Raw genomic sequence first — 21,666 nt, 5'->3', positions numbered from 1 at the left:
TTCAAGGTGACGGTGGATGGATGGTGAGAGAAATAGCCGGAGCAAATACTAAGGGCCGTTCATCGACCACGATGACTGAGAAGAAAGTGACCGACCTCCTGTATCCGGATGCTGTCTGCGATGTGGTGTATCCTGGCGATGGCGTGGTCGTGGTGCCCCCACAGCGCGCGCGAGCCGAGCGGCCGGCCCCAGCACGCGCGCCGCTCCGCCTCGCGCAGCGCGCCCAGAGCCCCCAGGAGCGCGCGGAGGGCGTTCAGGTTCTGCTTCGATGTGGCCACTGAAATGCAGGATGTCAGGTGAGGCAACTTTTATTGCCTTTTATCTACCACTAGCGACCCGCCCCGGCTTCGCACGGGTTTACAAATTATACATAAACCTTCCTCTTGAATCACTCTATCTATTTAAAAAAAACCGCATCAAAATCAGTTGCGTAGTTTTAAAAATCTAAGCATACAGACAGACAGACAGACAGCGGGAAGCGATTTTGTTTTATACTATGTAGTGATTAAAAAGACGTACCTACTATCCCGTCCCTAGTTATTGTGAAGATGCAGAGCAGAATCCTAAGATTTTTGAACAGTGCTGTGAGTTTGACCTAGGTATCATTAACTTTTTTAAATGTTTATTTCACGATCACAGACATATTTTGGTCTGATTTTTATCGATCGGTGGACGTTCATTTATGTATTCATTGTATTTGCATGGATGACCTGAGGAGCCCTTACCTTGGTCCGCAAGTTGTTCCAGCATAGAAAGTAGTAACTTCTGCGCCGCGCCAGGTAAATGCGTCAGGCGCTGACCGCCCAGCAACAGTTCTAGTAACGCGCAGATATAATTGAACCGACGGACGTCGCGGACAGCTGAAGAGAAGTCCAGGCGGCGGACGGCCTCCGAGAGGCCGTTGAAGCCTGCGATCTGTGGAACAAATAAAATTATTTTATAGATTATGTGCGGAAAGAGAAGAGTCGTGGAATGTATGGGGCCCAATACATTCCACGACTCTTTTCTTTCCGAACAGACTCTAAACCAATAATTCAACATAGTAATGTGAGTTATGTGAGATTCTCTCTTTAACGGTTAAGGACTATCCGGACTAATTGAAATTTTAAAAAGTAAGCAATGTGATAGTCTTGTCTATCTTTCCCCGAAATCTATTTTCAATATGTACGAGCAAATACGAGTATAAAGGTTAAGGGTATGAACATAATAATTGTACCACGTATGTTCTTAACAACTGCAAGATTAAGTAGTGATATGTTAAAATAATTTGTTTAAGCTATTTAAACTTTTTAAAACATCCAAAATATATTTTATCAAATAGGTACAGTTTCAACTGAAAATAATAGTGCTGACCCACTTCGCCGGTTTTCGGTATTCAGTTAAAATAATCCAATTTGATATGTAAATATTGAAACAAGTGTTCCGTTTTGCCAATTTAGGCATGAATTACCAAGTTGTAAATTCATGATATCAGGATCATGTGAAGCGACCCTTTTTGTCTTAATAGCATTTTTTAGCATATCCTTAAAAATCAGTTGAATCATAACCATTCCAAATCCCTTCTCCTTCAGATTTCAGACATAAAAAATAAATAAATGTGTAACTTGAAAATACTAACCTCTCTAGTACATTTGATAGTGATATGACAGTGCGGGGGAACTCTGGCCACGGAGTCGCCTTTCTCGCCTTCGTCACCTTCCTGGCTCCTGTATTACAAAAACATATAAACATACTTATTATATGTGACAGTGACAGCAGTGTCCGACGAAAAGGCAAATACATGTAATAACCCCTTTACTGAACAGATAAACTTGCAAATAATTCGGGTACTGTTTACAACAAATAAATCAAGATTGAATCAAATAGCACTGGGGTGGTCTGAGATGAGACGTAAGCCGTTGCTATTAATGACATGATGACAAAGATATATTATACCTTTTTAGGTATCAATCTCAGTAAACCATAACCACACTAAACGCTTGACCGCATACGGATGCCCGCGGGCTCAGCACGGTTCCATTTTTATCGACTATCACTATACCCGTCACTTTCGCACTTACATACTTGTTAGAACGTAACAGGCATGGTGATAAACGATAAAAATGCGACCGTGCTGCTAGGGCTGATCAAAACAAACCTACGGATGTAGCTGAATGCAATGATAGGTTGAATGTGAAGAGGCTATACCGGTATACCCCATTTCATATACCATGACGGGATTCCACTTGAAAGTGCTTTAAAGAGAACCATAATGTTGATCTATTGTTTAAGAGCCAACAGGAGCTGAGATTTAAATATTTTAGGTAAATATACCCGTCTCGCTAACGGAAGCGGCTCCTGAAACTAGTGCGATAAGGACAAGGCGAAAAATCCTGCGTAAAAATCTCAAAAACCGAGGTTTCGTACTCGACTGTTTCCTCCTCCAAAACTTAACCAATCGTAACCAAATTTGGAAATCTAAATGACTATGAAATTATCTGTGTCGGACCGTTTTGCTTTTTTGGTTAATTGATATCAGTTTTGAATACCACGCCTCTCATTGCGGCATAGTCAATTAAGCCATTTTGGCCATTTTTGAAGGGCTCTAGCGCCTTAAAAAAATATCAAAAAAAGCAAAACGGTCCGACACAGATATTGACAATATTAATCTGTGTTGAAAAAATCATTGCTCTAGCTTCAAAACCCACGGAGGAAACAGTCGAGTACGTTTGTATGGAGAAATTACCACTCCTGTTGGCTCTTAACAATTGCTTTACGAGCTCTGCTTTTCAAAGTCAGCGTGCGGTAGTATTACTTTCAGTGAAGTAATGAGGGGTTAAGTGTTATTTGATAATACTTGAGTGGGTCTCTATTGTTTCCCAAAAAGTTTAAAGTCACAATGTATTGTTTGCCCGCAATTTTCGTTAGTCATAATTTATTTGGTTCAGAAACGCGTCACTTTTCAGGATTGCCATAAGACAAACCTAACCTAACCTATCTGTAGGATAACCTTAGGAAAATCCTGTAACGGTTTCAGTTTTATGACTAATGATAATATGACAAACAATAGTTATAACGGTAAAAGCTCAAACGCTTAGAAACAAGCCTAATTCTGCCCTGCTAATAGTAAGTGCAGTATAATATACTTGCATGAAAATCATCGTTTAAATAAAGAACTTATTCAAAGAGAACAAGATAAACAATTGCATGACTTTTCAACTGCGATTACTGCATATGTTGTTAGCACGGCAGAATTATAATAATACAAGTACTTTACAAGGTAAGAAATTATTTTTAACATAAAGGATTTTTGTGTCGGCCATGATTATACAATTTTTGCACACATCCAGTCCAGACGAGCGTGACGTGCCTAAGTGACGATTCCGAGACGCTTACTGTTAAACTTTGTCTTTGAGACTCATTAGGACTAGCTCATTAACCAGCTTTCACTATTTCAATGGCCTAGTGTCGTAAAATGTGGAAAAAGTTTTGCTAAATGGAATTCAAATTGCTTTCGGTTTACGTAAAGGTGAACATATTCGGTAGGTGTCCAAGGGCCGGTTGCCAAGATGACAATAGTCCATAGACAAACGTCAACGAAAAAGTGAAAAAAAATACCTTTACCTAAACTCACGTCATTAAACATTTCCAATTCCATACATTATTTTGAAGTCCGATTGGCGCTTTCTATAAACTATTGTGTAGGTAATTTACAACACATTTATATTATTTTAAATAAACCACCCCGAGAGGAGGGAGGGCAATGACGCAGACCACATCCTACGCGTGACTGTCAAGGGCACAGCTAGTTGTGTACTTACCTATGTAGTAAATAAGGACCTACATAATTTCGCGAAGGATTTGAGAATAAAACGTCTAACTTTTACTTTCTCGCGCGGCACGGACGGATGTTTTCATTTAAAAAATTTCAAGCAGAGATTAATAGTACAAATATACCAAAATAAATACGTAAAGTAAATAATAGTTAATTCGTATGAAATAAAATACCAGTAGGTACTTATGTTGAAAACAATCATCACCAATCACCATTCCTCCAACAGGATTCCCTTTACAACTCGCCGTTTAACTCAAAAATTCTACATATATGAGTTATATAAGAGATCGAGCAGACAAAGAAGTGGAAACAGAAACGATTTGTCATTAGCCGGTGCCCTTAGACGAGCTAGCTTTCTCGCTTTCACTATAATGGCGCTAGGATCGGCGCGTGCGCAACTGCGTCACAATGTAAGTTGTACATGCAGTATTGTGACTGATATACATAATTAGGAAGAGTATATTACAATACAAGTTATCCCAAAAATACGTTGTCAATTTTCATGGCAATAATTTTCTTACTTAAACATCTTTTACAAAACGTCATTAAAATGACAACTATGAACTACAGTGGTACAGTCACTGTCATTTAACGAAACAAAACGTATTATTTTTCAGAACCGCAAACCTTGGTTAAAATTATCAACAATATGCACTAAATATGTGCTTATACTTTGTCAGAAATGTTAAAAATAGCCTCACTTACCCCGTACCCAACACTTTTATGTAATGCCGCTGGAACATTAAATGAAGCGGGTACTTATACTGCGAACACTATCACTGCGGTATCTTGGTTATGATTAACGTAGGCAATTAGGTATAAAGCAACGGTTCAGTTCATTTGGGCCAGTGCTAGCACTAATTTACTTAATATAGACCGGTGTACCATGCAGTTTCTTCACTATTGGTAAAAAGTAAGCATGTGAGCGAAGGCCACGTAAATTGTTGGCAGCCCTCACCTCAACTGTGCGTTTCTCCAGAAACTTCCTGTCTCGCACAGCTGAACTATGAAACGAAATGTCGCCCGCGAAATTTCCGGACCGAAACGACCTTCAACTCTTCAAGAAAAGAGCGTACTTTAAGAACAATTAAGGTCTAAAAATATCTACCTTAGGCTGCGGTCGTACTGCAGACGCCGCACGCAGCCGACAACGTCACGTCGCACGCAGCGTCTGAATGGTGTGTTCGAGAATGCTCGGGAGTGGTCGTTTTCGCTCGCTGCGTGCGGCGTCCCCCCGCCAACACCATTCAGACGCTGCGTGCGACGTGACGTTGTCGGCTGCGTGCGGCGTCTGCAGTACGACCGCAGCCTTAATGTCTAGCTAGACAACAAGGACGAGTACAAAATATATTTGGCGCTTGTCCGTGTCGATATATGCCGCCAATGGAGGGCTTTGTCACTTTTTCTTTAGTAGGTATAATGATGTATTTCAGTTTATAATGTGATCTAAGATTACAAAACCAAGTCAGTGTGGTCAAATGGCCGAGTGTATCGTTATTCGTTAATACTTATACTAATCTGTATGTTTGCGATAAACTCAAAAAAATCGGTTTTCATCTATCAATAGAGTGATTCTTGAGGAAGGTTTAGAGGTGTGTAATTTGTTAAGGTTTACCCGTGCGAAGCCGAGGCGGGTCGCTAGTTAATTTACAAAGCCAAGTCAGTGTAGTCAAATGGCCAAGTATATAGTAATTCTTCAATACTTTATTCATCGGTTGGGCAAGCGGGAAGCCAGAAATACGGCGCCGGTAAGTAGGTCGTTGCCGGCCTGACCTATATTGCCCGGAACACGAGAGCTGGAGAATGGAAAGGAGTCTCAAGTTTCCAAAGAAAAATGGTTATTGGCAAGTATTTCTTAAGGTCAAATAAATATGTAACCTAAGTAAATACGAGGGCTGTTTGATAAGTACCCGTTTTCCAAATGTATTAATATCACGGGCCGAAAATATGTATACAATCGTTTTAAGCCATTTTTCAGAAGTGGGAAAATTTAAAAAAAAACAGCATTCTTTTGTTTTTTTCTCATTTGACAGCGATTCAGTGAAAGCGTGAACTTAAAATTGTGAAAATGGAGAAAGAGCAGTATCGGTCTGTAATTAGATTCTTGTTTTTGGAAGGAAAAACATGTGATGAAATAAAAGTAAGAATGCAAGCGGTTTACCATGAATGTGCTCCTTCTATGACAACCGTCAGATACTGGTTTAACGAGTTTAAGCGGGGGAGAACAACCGTCTTTGATGAGGATCGCCCAGGCCGCCCAATTGAGGTGACTACAGACGATATGGTTAAGAAAATTGAAAATATCGTTTTAGCCGACCGCCGAATTGAACTTCGAGAAATCGTTGATGCTGTAAATGTTCCAATCGAGCGGGTACAAAACATATTAGAAGAAAAATTGGGTATGAAGACAGTATCGGCGACGTGGGTGCCGCGTTTACTCACGGAGGAGCAAAAACGGAACCGACTGACTACTTCGGAGCAGTGTTTGGCCGTGTTCAAACGTAACCCGAAGGAGTTTCTGCGTCGTTTCGTGACCGTAGACGAAACGTGGGTCACCACTACCCCCCGGAAATGAAAGGGCAGTCGAAGCAGTGGATTTTACCGGGTGAACCTGCGCGAAAGATAGCAAAAATCGTTCCATCGGCTGGAAAGGTCATGGCGACCGTTTTTTGGGATTCGCAGGGTATTATAAATATTGAGTTCTTAGAAAAGGGGAAAACGATAACAGGGCAGTACTATGCCAATTTATTGGATGAATTTGACGCTGGGTTGAAGGACAAACGACCCCATTTAAAAAATAAAAAAGTACTGTCTCATCACGACAACGCACCAGCTCATTCGTCTAGAGTTGTGATGGCTAAATTAACACAATTACGCTACGCCCTATTGCCTTACCCCCCCGTATTCTCCAGATTTGACCCCATGCGATTTATTTTTGTTTCCCAACCTGAAAAAATGGCTCGGTGGTAAGCGATTTGGATCAAATGACGAAGTCATTGCCGCCACAGAGGCCTATTTTAATGACTTTCCGAAATCATACTTTTTGGATGGTTTATTGAAGCTTGAATATAGGTGGAACAAGTGTATAGAGTTAAAAGGAGACTATGAAGAAAAATAAATGCATATAAACAAAAACAACTGATTATTTTTTTCATAAACGGGTACTTATCAAACAGCCCTCGTATATGTTGAATGTTGATATCCTCGTAAGTCGGTGATATTTCACTTAACAGTTCGGGCGCTGGGCTGAAGAGTCTCACGACTGCCCTAGCTGGACCCTAGCCCTAGCTAACAACGAAACGCTTTGTTTCTCTATCACTCTTCATATTAGTGCGAAAATGACAGACATTCGATGCTGATTAGCGACTGTTTCGATTATGTATCGCGACTGTGGCGATGCGGAATCGCGTTTACATGTGAGAGGGTATGTCATATGACCAGGAACAGCTTCGCGACTGTATCGAGGCCATCTTGCGACTGAATCGCTGCAAAATGTCGCCGTGGGCGACCGCGCTCGGCTCGGCCACGACATTACGCGACTGGCGACGGCGGCAGCGACAACCATAGGTGGGAACGAAAGGTCCGATCGCTGTGTCTCGCTCCAACCTATGGTTATCGCAGCCGCCGTCGCAAGTCGCTCAATGTCGTGGCCGAGCCATAAGGGAGAGAGTGGCAACGAACTATTTTGATTATCCATCAGTCCATCACACCTGTTTATAAAACTTATAAATATTATTTCCATGTTGAAAATTTAAAGGTAATAAAAAGTAAAAATAAACAGGTCTCCGTTTCGACACGCGATGACCTATATACTGATGTGTGTGTTTACACTAGAACCGTCGGTGGTTACGGGGAAATAATTAGAGATGCCACGAATATTCGGCAACTATTCGGCCGAATACCGAATATCTGTTAGGTGCACTAGAAAAAAAATTGCAGAATAAAAATAATCAAAAACTATGTAGGTATATTTAGAATGTGTTCTTGGAAAGTTGTTAAATGCGAAGACCCTTTTTTGAGCATTTGTTGATTACAAAACATTTTATTTTTATCACGAGTCTGTTTTGCTTGATGACTCTATTCATTAAGGGGACGGTATATGACGTTTTCGATTTAGAGCTCACTTTGTGCAATCAATTTGTTCAAGAAATGTTTAATAACTGCATTAAATTATACGTAAATTTGTTCACGAAGAAGCCGTGTACCGGCTCTTCACGGCATAATATTTTTTATTTGCTGTAATTCTCTACAAATCGACACTAAAAGACCTAAAAGTATCCAAAAATCAAAATATGGAGTTCCGTTTGAGCAATACGCATTACAGTTTTGCCTTTAACAGTAATTGAGTTGTTGTGTGATTTTGAAAGCTAGATAACTAAACTAGCAAATTATTATCTACTTATATTTTTACGCACAAATACAACACAGAAATTCAATCCCAAATGTAAACTTTCGTACAATTTCCATACATTGACGACATCACTCAAAATTCTTCTTCGAGTCAGATGGCCGCTGGCCTTGGATCGAAGCAGACGTGTACTTCGTCGTAGCTCGTTTTTGACATTATTTAGACATTTCATCATATACGCATACGAAAATGTATACCAGTAGATAAATTGTATTTCAAAAAACAGGGTAAATAAATTTATTTAAAATTTGATTTGTTGTTATTTACAGGTCGTAACGATCGAAAACAGCAGTAAACTATCCTAAAACAATACGATTACAATTGAATTTAAGTAACTTGTTCCTTCAAAACCCGCTTAAAATGAAAAAAGTTTAAAGACTTTTTACTGATTGGGATTGATTTTCATTATGCTGGTATCAATTTTGCGTCATTAAAAAAAAGTATATGACTTCTGTACGTCAATGACATTTGATGTCAATTGTAATCTTGTATTTACGTTAGAGAATATTATATATTCATTTAAATATTACTTACCTATTAATACGAAGCGTAATTCGTTTAATACCTGAAAGTCTTAGTGTCTACACCTACTTTGTTGCCGTTCGTTCCGTCTATATGTGTGCGATTACGTGCTGTTCTCAATAATCAAGAAACAAGCCATAATCTTCAAGAATAAAATAACAGCAAGACCAGCATTTAGTACTAACTAGTTTTTGCGGATTTGGAGACAAGAGATGAAGCTTACAGGCTAATACCGCTGCGGTCTGGTTATTGTTATGTGTATATATCGAGTATTATATAAATTTACTATAAAATAACAATGTTTTATTTCAATGACATTATGTGCGTAGGTATGTATGTTTCGGTGATTATAAGAATTTTGTCCACACAATAATTGTGCAAAGCAGAGACTGCATCATGCTTTCTTTACGGTATAAGCGGTATGGTACCGTTATTATTTATCAATACCGGTTCGTTTTGAAGGTAAAACTATACCGGTTGAAATACAAAGTACGGTACCGGTATAAAATTACAGCAGGGACAACCATTTTTATAGGTGTACAGCCAGCTGCAGAGAAAAGGTACGACCAGATAGATAATTGTATGCAGGGGTGGTACCTTTTCTCTGCAGCTAGCTGTACCTAAACCATCATTGACCGAGCGTTGGCGAAGGTCTCCGTTTCAAATTGGGCAAAAATGCTTTCGTATGTCCGAATTCTTCTCCTTTGCATATCACATTTCACAACTGATTCTCGTGAAAATTCGGTAGTCCGATATAATTATTCGGTTTCTTTTTTTTTTTAACAATTTTAAATAGGCAGAAATTGTCATAAAGGACTTAAGCGCCAGTAGGGTCTGTGACACTTAAGACCACTGCGATTATTAGGTACTTACTGGCCCCTATTTCACTACGACCACGGTGACAGGTGCGACAGTTGTCGACATCACTGTTGCTGACGTCACAGGCCTCCATAGGCTACGGTAACCGCTTACCATCAGACGGGCGATGTGCTTGTTTGCCACCAACATTTTAATAAATAAATAAACTCCATTATATTGCCACTAAAAAATTCTTATTTTGCGAAGCTAATGACAATTGTCACAAGAAACACGGCAACTGTATCGAAATTGCGACACAGAACTCATTTCCTGTCAAGACTTACCGAAAATTCTTTGAAAAATCTTGTGACAATTGTCACAAGATTTTTTCGCGAGAGAAATGTCTGTTTTATCCGATATAATAAAGTTTTTTTTTAATAATAGGTACAATGACGGTGGCAAACACGAATACGGCCCGCCCGATGGTAAGCGGTAACTGTATTAGTAAATTGTACAACGGGACTTAATCGCGTATCTAAGTTTTAAGATTTACCTCCGACGTTTCGAGGACGGCGTTGTCCCCGTGGTCTCGGAGAAGACTGGCTTAAGTTGATATCAGCATCTTCTAACCGCGCGAGTTTTTCGAACTACCCGCACTTGGTCTTGTTTATCCGCTTGAACGTTTTGCGGTTCCGTTGTACAATTTAATAATGTGTAAAAATCGTGAAAGTTTAAATCAGTGTTAGCGGTAACTGTAGTCCATGGATGCCTATGGCGTCAATAACAGTGATGTTTTTGTCGTACCTGTCACCGTGGTGAAATAGGGGCCAGATTACGCCGCGCCGCGTGGAACGTGAGGTGCATTGGGGTAAATGCATACCATTCACTCAAGGAAAATAATCTCCCTTATAAGATCACTCGTGTGTCTGCCATTTTGTTAAAGCCAATTTTCACCGTAACTACTGGACTAGTTCAATTGAAATTTAGTACACATATGTCAAGTAAGGAAGTAGTAAGTCGGTGATCCGAAGATGAGTAACGTAAATAAATGAACTTTTAACTTTGCGGCGATTTTTGGTATCAGGTTTGGTATCTCACATATCAGATATAATACATAACTATAAGTAGGTGAGCAAAAATGTACCATAACCTAACTCAGAATTGTATTACATAAATACATATACAAAAAATAGTTCAACGCCAAAAGATTAATGGAAGACCTATGTCCTATAATAGGTGAGTTGGTCTTAAACAAAAAATATGCAATAAAAATGTGTAACTGTGGAACCCATGGTGAATCCTACTCGTACATGATCGGTTTTTATATTATGTACCTATAAGATATTTTCTACTTTATACTTTATAAGTGTACCTACATAATATTTACTTATAAGCAGTTGTCACGTAAAATATTTGTAGAGTTTTTTGGAAGTATGTGTCACATCATCATCATCTTCCTCGCGTTGTCCCGGCATTTTGACACGGCTCATGGGAGCCTGGGGTCCGCTTGGCAATTAATCCCATAAATTGGCGTGGGCACTAATTTTTATGAAAGCGACTGCCATCTGACCTTCCAACCCATAGGGGGTAAACTAGGCTCTTATTGGGTTTAGTCCGGTTTTCTCACGATGTTTTCCTTCACCGAAAAGCAACTGGTAAATATCAAATGATATTTCGTACATAAGTTCCGAAAAACTCATTGGTACGAGCCGGAATTGCAATTCGCACGCTCTTACCGCTAGGCCTCCAACGATTTTTTTGAAGTATGTATAGCACAAAAAAAATATTTAGAAATGTAACATTTAAGGTAGGTAATTAAAATACGGTATAAACATTATTGGAGAAGACTTGGAGGAAGTGTCATAGGGATCTACATTCGATGCGTGGAAAACAAGTTCTTTTGTCTAATTATAATCCATCGGCAATCACGCGAGCGCATAAAACGAAAATCATTTTTTTTTTCACTCCCTAAAACTCCCTTAACCTAATAACAGTAAAACAAAAAATAAAATATAGAGGGTAACCAACCAGCCAAAGAATTATAAGTAGATATATGCACTTATCCCAACGCACCTCACGTTCTACTCTGCACGGGGTTCATTGCCGCTCCTACCGCCGTAAGTAACTATCAACACCTACATTATCAAGGCTACGATCGAAGATAATCGCTTCAGCACTGAAATAATACCGGTGGAATACCGGTATAATATTTTTTATTTTAATTGTATTAATTTAATAGTAAGTAGTGTAAGATATTAGGGGTACATTAGCCAACACTGTTTCCATATATTTTCAAATTTTATTTTGTCCGCCTTAATTAAATTTTGCACCCTGCCGGAACTTTATTTATTTAAATTCTCTTTTAATTGATTTTGAGCCTTATGAAAAGTCGTATAGAGTAGTAAATAAAATTTTACATCTGACTTAATGAATTATTAGAATTTAAATACGTCACGTGTGACATGAACAGACAAGGAAAGCAAGATTAAATGTATTGTTTCTCTTTCTTCTTTCAATGGAACGCTTTTCCTAAAAGGAGGCCACTAAACTCAAAACGCTATCTTAAAAAAAAACTTGATGGGTCAGTGACCTGTCCCAGTAAAGTGAGGTAGTGTGCGTGAAGTGCGCTTGTGTGTGAAATGGGGTAAATTGACAGAATCTGAAAATTTACCCACCTCTACCGTCACCTTCAAAAATATATCTTAGCTAACGTCATCTAACGTTGAGCTTTGTTAGCGATCAGTTTTCATAATAATTGTGACTCAAAATGTTCAAATGTGATGCCGAACATTCGGTATTCGGCCGAGAGAGGGGCCGAATATTCGGTATTCGGCCGAATATTCGGTAAAACCACTATTCGGGGCATCTCTAGAAATAATGGGAACTTGGGAAGAGGAAACCTTAGTATGTCTTTATTGCGTTGTTAATTTTTTATAACAGAGTTTTTTAGTAGAGTAACGATGTGAGTGATGTGACGGTTGAATGTAGATAATTATGATCTGAACAAATTTTAATAGCTAATAGGGATGTTTCCTGTACTTAAAATAAATTATTTCAAACCGTGCACGAAATAAAGCACCAGATAATTATTAGAAAAACATAGACAGCAGCTATTTTTAAACACAATTTGGATTTAATAAATCGGATTGAAATATAAAAAGTAGGTGAGTTTACCGTGACGTCACTACATTCGTTTTCATATAAATTCTATATTAGCAAATCGTTTTGACAGTTCTGCTGAAAAGAAAAGAAGCTGATTTGACTAGTAGGAATGTAGCCCACTTAGGGTTGCCAGATGGTCGGGATTCGGCGGGATTCTCCCGATTTTTAGCATGTGTTCCCGATTCCCGACAAAGTGAAAATTGTCCCGAAAAACCGCATCAAGTTATAAAACAATCATTTCAAGTTCCGAACTGTCGTCGAGCGTGCGAGCGACCTGCGTCGAGCCCGTCAGCGCGCGCGCCGTGGCGAGATTGGGCAGAGCAGCTGACGTAGTGCCAATAATGTAAAATATCGTTGTTTTTATTACAATTAATTTAATTTGAATGGTTTTTTTCCCGACTTAAGGCCCAAAATCCCGAAATTTTGATATTTTTTCCCGATAATAGCGCCTTTCGATCTGGCAACCCTAGACCCACTTCCCATTATTCGATTGAGATGAAGCTTCACATACCTACGTATGTAAGTTAGGTGACAATGCAAATTTATGGTATTAAGTAGGTACTAGATAAGTACTGCTCTAATAATCAATATTATACAAATTACTAGGTTAGCCTGCTCTTAAGTAGATGACAATAACCGTCAATGCCAATTATTATTATTGATAATTAAGTAACACTTCTGCATAACTGCATGAAAGTTATAAAACAGAATAGTGTTACTACTGTTATTTGATTAATTGTTAAAATTCCTTTTAACGTTACAGTAAATTTAACGACCATCCATTTTGGAAAAAAAAATACCTAGTAGTTTGTGTTACAAGGGATCAAAATGATATATTTCCGTCAAGGGCGTACATTGAATCCTGAATGAAGCGATGGATTCTACAATAGAATCCTGAGCGTAATGAGGGATTCAAGTGTTAACGCCCAAGACGAAATAATTTTGATACCGTGTGACACATACTGCTTTTCACATCAACTACGAGGAAAATAAAAAAATCTTAGTGTTGACACAATCTGATGCTTAAACAGATTATTTAAGCTAAAAAAAAATATGTGCAAAAAATGTAAAAATGTGTAGTGTGCTAGAACAGACAAGTGTCACTTTGAATGATCCCTCCTAGCAGGGAGGAAAAGTGCCACTTTGATCCCTCCTAGCAGGGAAGAAAAAGCTCTTTTCCGAATAGGTGGTGTGAAAATGTTATTTACACTTTTCAATTAGGTACACAGTTCGAATAACATTATGTTGAATTATGTAATTTTTACAGCCGGTATTTTACAAACACAGTATTTCTGGAACATAAAATTCAAATGAATTCCGTTGAACGGTTGAAAAGTGATTCTATTTTCGAACAAAACGTTTCGTTTCATGAACTTTTAAGTGGGGCAACTGGCCGCTAAGAATTCGGTTCTCTATTTTATTTAACTTGTGTTCTGTTCTTTATTTAAACTTGAAATGGATAGTTTCAGCGAAATTGTTACTAAGCAAAGTGGAACATTAGATATACAGGGTGCTTCCTGTAACAGGAGCAATAAATTAAACTAAAGGCTGTACTCCTCAAACTGACCAACATTTGTTCAGCAACTTTAAAAAATTATGAATCCTTTAGACTTCCTCTTTTTCATACAAAATAAATATTGCCTTCAATGTACGCTGACATCAGTGGGTTTGACGTTGCTTGTCACGCTTTATATATAACAAAATTTGCAATACATTGCGTCTTAGAATAAACTTTAAAGTGTAATAAAAATCAATACATGAGTTATTTTCAAAAGTTGCTGAACAAATGTTGGTCAGTTTGAGGAGTACAGCCTACAGTTTAATTTATTGCTCATGTTACAGGAAGCACCCTGTATTTAATAAATGCTGTACGCCTGTACGGAATGAAGAATTAATGATACAGAAACAGTTAATAACATGTTTTGGATCACCGTCTACACACAAGACGTAGTGACTGTAGTCGTAAATACTGACATTACGTGATAGGCCACGCCGAAGCCATAGTAGACTAGACTCGTCACGACATCGTGCATTTTCTATGACGTCTGCGACCGGCGTTCGTTGAGCCTTCGTGACGCATCCATCAAATGTTATCCAAACTATAGTCACGATAATTATTTGGATCGAATCATACTGTTCCTAGTGTTGTTTTACTTGTATTGTACATCGCCCACACTGTTAACTACATCGGTGGAGCCTTTTGTAATAAGGTCCACCGATGTACAGTTAGGAATCAATTTTCATCATGATTAATAACAAATTTTCCGTCGGACGTTCAGTTACCGATCTATAAGCAAAAAACTGAAAAAGAGCAGAAATTGGGATTGCGCAAACTCGAATTACACGCATTTAGATGTACTTCGAAAAAATCTTAAGTATTTCATTGGCCAACACGGATATATCTTAGGTACATAATAAAGGTAGAACTAGGCACGATGGGTCAGGCTACAATGGTTAAGTACCAGCCATGTAGAGGTCGATGACACCCCTATCATGTTGTGGTTAGGACTAAAAGTAGGTACCTATTGTTTTTATTTAAGGATTACCAATGGAGAGGTAGGTATGTATAGTATCTTATTGTTACTTAAACGCAAAGTCACGTACCTAGATACTTGTAAGAATTGCATGTATAACTGTCTGTTTATATAGTATACCTAAGTTATAATAAATATGACGAGGATGTACATACTTTAATAAATTAAATAAAAATAAAAAACATTTTTAAGTATAATTTGAACTGCTTTTATGTGCCGTCGAGAAAGCTTCCAAAATTGCCAAATTTTCCACAAGAATTATTTTTTCCTATTTGGAAATTTCAAATTTGAGAATTTCAATGTCATATTTTCAGTGGTAAAGTGTTTTTGTTAATTTTTTTTTCTGATACTATTGAAAGATACGGTTGGCCATATGTCCACGTTAATTAAAAAGTTACACATGCGGCGCATTAAAAAATAACATATAGCTGGTCAACCAAATCATGTCAGTAAAAAAAGGCGCGAAATTCAAATTTTCTATGGGACGACATCCCTTCGCGCCTACGTTTTTCAAATTTGCCGCCTTTTTCTACTGTCAAGATCTGGTTGACCAAGTATACCATTAATTCTATTATTGATGGTCTTTATTTTTAAAGGCGCCACTCGAACTTATCAAACGTAAAAATAATGACGCACTAAAATGCATTTGAAATAAGAACCGATTTAAAAATAAAACGGCGAGCCATCATGCGTTCAGCCGGCCATTTTAAATAGAGCCGTGTAATCAAAGATGGCGCAAAATGTAAGAGGTCACGATAAAATGGAGGATGGACCCGTGTTGTTCCGGGTCGACGCTTGCTTTCAGTCGGTTACTTTTCAAAGCGGGCGTGTCTGCACTGATTATAGATATTTTCGCAACATTTTGTAAAAACCAGTAGGTATGTGGAGCTCTGGGGAATACCGCGAACAACGAGGAAATCTATATCCCTGTTAGGTACTCAACTCAACTCGAAACTCGAAAGTCGAATATAGCAAGAGCGATTTCCATGAATTTAGAATTTCCCTGGCTTTCGTTCTGCATTAGCAACGTTAAATATAAGTACCTAGTCTCAGCTTCTATAGCTGGTCAACCAAATCTTGTCAGTAAAAAAAGGCGCGAAACTCAAATTTTCTATGGGACGGTATCCATTCGCGCCTACATTTTTCAAATTTGCCGCCTTTTTCTACTGTCAAGATCTGGTTGACCAAGTATATTTGGATACTCGTATGTCTGTTCTAACTCTATCGTTGACAAAGGAGACCATGGTCTCGTTGTGTTTACCGTACTTAAACTTCCTCATATTGCCTAAGTACTACGCCAAGCATTGGCTTGAAGAAACAGAGATTTTCTAACAGATCTGATTTCTCAATCCTAATAATGGTCGCCTTTCTCCCATTATTAGATAACAGACAGCAGTTAGTAGATATTTAATTTAGAAAAGCACTGTTTTGGTATAGTACATAGTAATATCTTGCAAGAGTTGCAAGTATATGTTATTATATTTGACGATGGAACTTTATTCAGACATGATCTGTTTCAAAACAACATTACATTTTCTTTTATAAAGATAACGATCTACAGATAGTACAGATCTCCATCGACGCCATGTTACATGCGTAATTAAAACAGACGATTGTTTGTGATTCATTGTAAATTGATTTGTGATAAGATTCACAATGAGTCAAATGCGCAGTAGCTTTTTATTTAGTATAAACTCGATGTACTTCTGTTGTTGTTGTTCTGTTGTTGATGATGTTTTCCTGTGGGTTAAGCCAGTGAAGCCGAAAGGGTAATGCAGGTACTGGGCAATGGGCATCCCTGCGTTTCCTTAATTCCGTCCCAGACGGTGTAATGGGATGTCTCTCCGGTTTTACACCATAAATCGTCTACAATAGACGCTAAGGCCAATGACTTCTGTTTTTCCATAGATCAGTTCCATTGGCCACCTTCCGAATGCATCATCAGATCAGCTCCATGTTAGCATATTATTGTATTGTCATCGGTATTACATAAGTACTCTAACTTTCAACTGAATCAGATACCATGATAATGTTCTAAAAAGTAATCTACAAGATAGGTAGGTTAGGTAGGTATCTCAGAAGAATGCAACTTTATTTACTTTATGTTCAAATTCAAATTTAGGCCTTAGTATCTCTAATATCTCTATGTTTATGACTGCGAAGAACAAACGGGGACAAAACTATTTGCTCTTTTCTACTCGAGGGAAGGAACACAATTAAATGTTTGCCAAATAATCCCAGATTGTACCTATGCACATGCAAATTTAGGAAATTCAAAGGAATGCAGATGGCAGTAAGCCAATGTCGTAAATACCTACTAATTTCACTGCCTTCGGTTGCTTATTTGGTTCTGATTTAGTTTGATATGCTGCATCATTTCCTTCTATAATTTTAAAGGTACTGTTTTTGAATTAATTACCGATATTATTTACCATTCCACAGACATCTCAAAAACAAAACTTGTTTTTAAAATCATGATTGATTTTAGGTTCTATAATTCTATTTTTCCTTTTTTGAAACAATAGGCGTTAAAATATTTAGTTAATCTAATACCTTCAAACGAGCAACTCTTGCATATTTATTTATTTATATGTAAATATATTTCGGGGATCTCGGAAACGGCTCTAACGATTTCGATGAAATTTGGTATATAGGGGTTTTCGGGGGCGAAAAATCGATCTAGCTAGGTGTTATCTCTGGGAAAACGCTAATTTTTGACATTTTATATGTTTTCCGAGCAAAACTCGGTCTCCCAGATATTCAATAATAAAGTCAGAATAATGATTTATGATTAGGTTAGGTTAGATTTTTTTTAAACAACCCACTGACTTAATATAAAAGAAATAGACACACAAAGCAGAACAAAAACGTCAAAAAATGTGGATCCCAATGACGTTTCGCACCATTTGCATTGATGATAAAAACGCTTACGTAAATTTTGAGTCAAGATAAATGTTTCGTACAGAAAAGAGCTTAATGTCGTAAGCATTAAGTGTCAAATTTGCAAACATAAGTACCAACACTGTTAAAAAATTTAGTCCGATGGCACTAAACGTAACGTATTTACGTCAAACAACGTCAAACGAGAATAATGAACGAATGGAGTCACTTTGGTACACTTTAATATGTATTACTGTACAGGAAAACCAATTGAAGTAATAAATAAAACAAATTTAATTTAATCGGGAGCTCAAATAAAATTAATTCGTGGTTCAAATTCAAACAAATCAAATTTTTAATTCGTAAGTATACGTCTTTAAATACTAATTTCCTTGAAATAAATTATACTTATTAAATAACTGTGTATTTAAGATCTACATTTACTCATAGCGCGGGTGCACGGGGACATTTAGATACTGATTGGATTTTTTTTATAAAGTCTACCTATACTTTATAAAAAAAATCCTGTGGTTGTCATTGTGTTCCGACAGGTTTAGCATTTACAGTTAGTCGATATAAGCCCTTATTGGTGGTGTATATGTCGGAAACAGGGAAATGGGCCGAACACACAAGTGCCGTTTTGCCTTGTTTAAAACTGCATCACCCCTATCTCTTGCTATAATTAAATAGCAGTCCACTTTGCACGTCGCATAGGTTTTCTTGGAAATCTTGAATTTAAACATAATATTATTTCTTATGAATTCCATATAAAAATATAAAAAAATATTGACCTCACATCGACTCATTAGATTTTTGTTCCTTAACATCCCTTCTTTGGTACTAACAAATTAATTTATTCAAAACCATAAAATTACCACCAGATTACATAAATTATGTAATGCTATCCAAAGAACTAACCGAAAGAAATACATTCCATCCTTTTTCCTTGTTTTATCATTGTTATTTTTACATATTTTAACGGCACATTTCGTAATTGTTGACAACTTCACATTTGAGCGTTTCAAACAAGACTAAACGAAAAAGTAATGCATGATCTGTTTTGACATCACTTTTGTGGGGCCATTTTTGGCGGCTGATTGGGTATCCAGTTCTTTATACTATATCAATGAAACAACCATAGACATTTTCTGCACACATTTCGCTCGCCCTGCCACGCGCGTCGCGCAAGGCCGTATCAATAACAATAAAAGTTGAACTTGCGCCTATCCGTCTGTCTCGTTCAAGGCCGCGCACTGCACAATGACAGAAAGAGAGCGACGAGGTCGACTTGTGAACAATACCATGGAAAACAATAACTGTTATAACATGTCAATTTACTTCCTAGCTGCTGTTCGTTTTACAGGCCAAAGCATTAAAAAAAATGAAAATTTGAAAATAGGGAAAATCACTTTTGACTTTTGAGAAATTTCGTCGAGTGGTCCCTTTTTTAGTCCCTTGTCCCTTATCTCTGAAAAAACCTCTGGGCTGGGCTGGGGGGCTATCCAAGACAATCATTGTATAAATAAAACTATGTTTGGCGTTTGAAAACAAGTTTTGACTTAAGGAATACTAACATTAATCTGTATTGTTTAGTTTTGATTTTTGTTACTAACCAATGATATGGATAATATTATGTGTCTGAAATAAAAAAAATCAATTTCAATTTGAGAGCAAGTTTTCTGCAAGGTCTAGGACCTAATAATGTCTTCTAAACTCGAGCGTTTAGCAATCTCTGGTAACGATAAACACAAAGGAGATACATTTTATCTACACGAGCACATGACTAAGGATTCTCTCGAGACGTAGAAAAGTACTTACCTACTGCAGAGCGAAGTGAGTCGTACTTCGCGAAATGAATTAGTAACAAGAAGAAGCGTAATAAACTCTACCTTGTTGTATATAATCTTGTATATGACACCGTAAGATTGTGAACCCGTTACTTTATAATCTAACGTAGGTTAGGTTAGGTTAGATTGAAAATTTTCGGAGATTATTCTCGGATTCTGATAGCTTTCCTAACTTTTCAAATCCCTCATTTCTAATTTCAATACCTTAGGGTTAGATTTGCGGGATAAAGGCAAATCCAGGTTATTTGTGCGCAAATATTGTATCTATCTCCGTTAGTGCGTTTTTGCTTGAAGTAGTAACAAACACTGATTTCACAAGTTGAAGTCACAAGTTTAGTAATCGACCTTTAGATTAATTTACTAGCAATAAATACATCCAGACAAAACAGAAAAAAATATAACAACTAAAAACAAAGATACTTTTAACTTTTGAATTTTGAGAAAAACCAAAACTTATTTTACACACAATTTATTGTTGCAACAAAGAAACACATTCAAACAAAATTAACTAAATTAGAATCCACAAGAACATTTCAATTTCGAACGTAAAAAAAAGTGTTCCATAAACAGCTCTAATGGCCGCACCAGCCAGTCAGCGTTTAGGCAAGAGTCTGGCTTTCTGCCAAGGATGTTCGGCCAACGACCAACCTTTTAATTACGACTAGTGGTGTCCTCGTGTTTTGGGGAATTATTCTCGAGTGGGAACATGTTTCTTCGAACATATAGATGGTCAAACAGATCTCGTCAGTAGTTTTCTACTGACAAGCTGAGGAGCTGCAAGAGGCGGCAAATTTGAAAAATGTAGGCGCGAAGGGATATTGTGCCATAGAAAATTTGAATTTCGCGCCTTTTTTTACTGGCAAGATCTGCTTGACCATCTATACCTAAATAAATATATAAATAACATTAAGGGACAATCTTACACAAATCGACCTAGTACCACAGTAAGCTCAATAAGTAAGGTAGGTACGGTCAAGTGTAAAAATATATGGGTGCACACTGCACAAATCTCTTATGTCAGCGAATTAAGAACTGTGGGACCTTTTTTTTGTAAGGTTTTACACATATTTTTACACTTGACTGTACTAGCCGACGATATACATATGTTGACAGATACATATAGAAAACGACTTAAAATACATCCATAACAAATATGAGTGATGAATACACAAATAAATGCCCCTACCAGAATAGGAACCCGGGTCCTGCTTCATAAAATAAATTGACAATATTCCCGGAAATATTCCTATCACTAGGAATATTGTAGTGCCCATCCCTTAGCCACGGCGAACGGTGACACTACACTACACGCAGTTCAGTTTCACTCCCGTTTTAGAAGCAAATTTGTTTTATTGCGTCCTAATGTATAAATACATTCTAAAACTATACTGAATAACTTTTGCTATTTTTGACAATTACAATGTTGTTACCTAATGGTTCAGCATTCAGCGGATCCGTATTTCTGTACTTCTTGGGCTTCAAAAGGCAAAAACGGGACCTTATTTATTACTAAAGGGGCCCACTGATTACCAGTCCGCCGGTCGATATCGGCCTGTCAGTTGTTCGGAGCTGTCAATTTCGTCCTGAACTTCTAAATGTCAATCTAAACTTTAAATTTCTAAAGGTATCTATTCGAGATAACTAGGTATATTTAACGCTAAAGTTTCACAACATTACTTAATCTGTACTCTGTAGTAAGTT

General features: G+C 37.6%; 1 protein-coding gene across 1 annotated transcript in view; it reads right to left on the bottom strand.

Annotated features, from left to right (window-relative positions):
• The window catches only part of LOC134652096 (F-box only protein 32), a 44,511-nt gene that overhangs the window by 3,265 nt on the left and 19,580 nt on the right, over positions 1-21,666 (bottom strand). Inside the window, exons 3-5 of the mRNA XM_063507261.1 lie at positions 1,619-1,706; positions 726-915; positions 96-277 (exon numbers count right to left, since the gene is read on the bottom strand). Coding sequence (XP_063363331.1) covers positions 96-277; positions 726-915; positions 1,619-1,706 — 460 coding nt within the window. The remainder of the gene's footprint in view (positions 1-95; positions 278-725; positions 916-1,618; positions 1,707-21,666) is intronic.

Source organism: Cydia amplana, chromosome 11 (genome assembly GCF_948474715.1).
Source record: "Cydia amplana chromosome 11, ilCydAmpl1.1, whole genome shotgun sequence".
Lineage (NCBI taxonomy): Eukaryota > Metazoa > Arthropoda > Insecta > Lepidoptera > Tortricidae > Cydia > Cydia amplana.
Note: the sequence above shows the minus strand (reverse complement) of the source record. Positions and strands in the feature narration are given on the sequence as shown.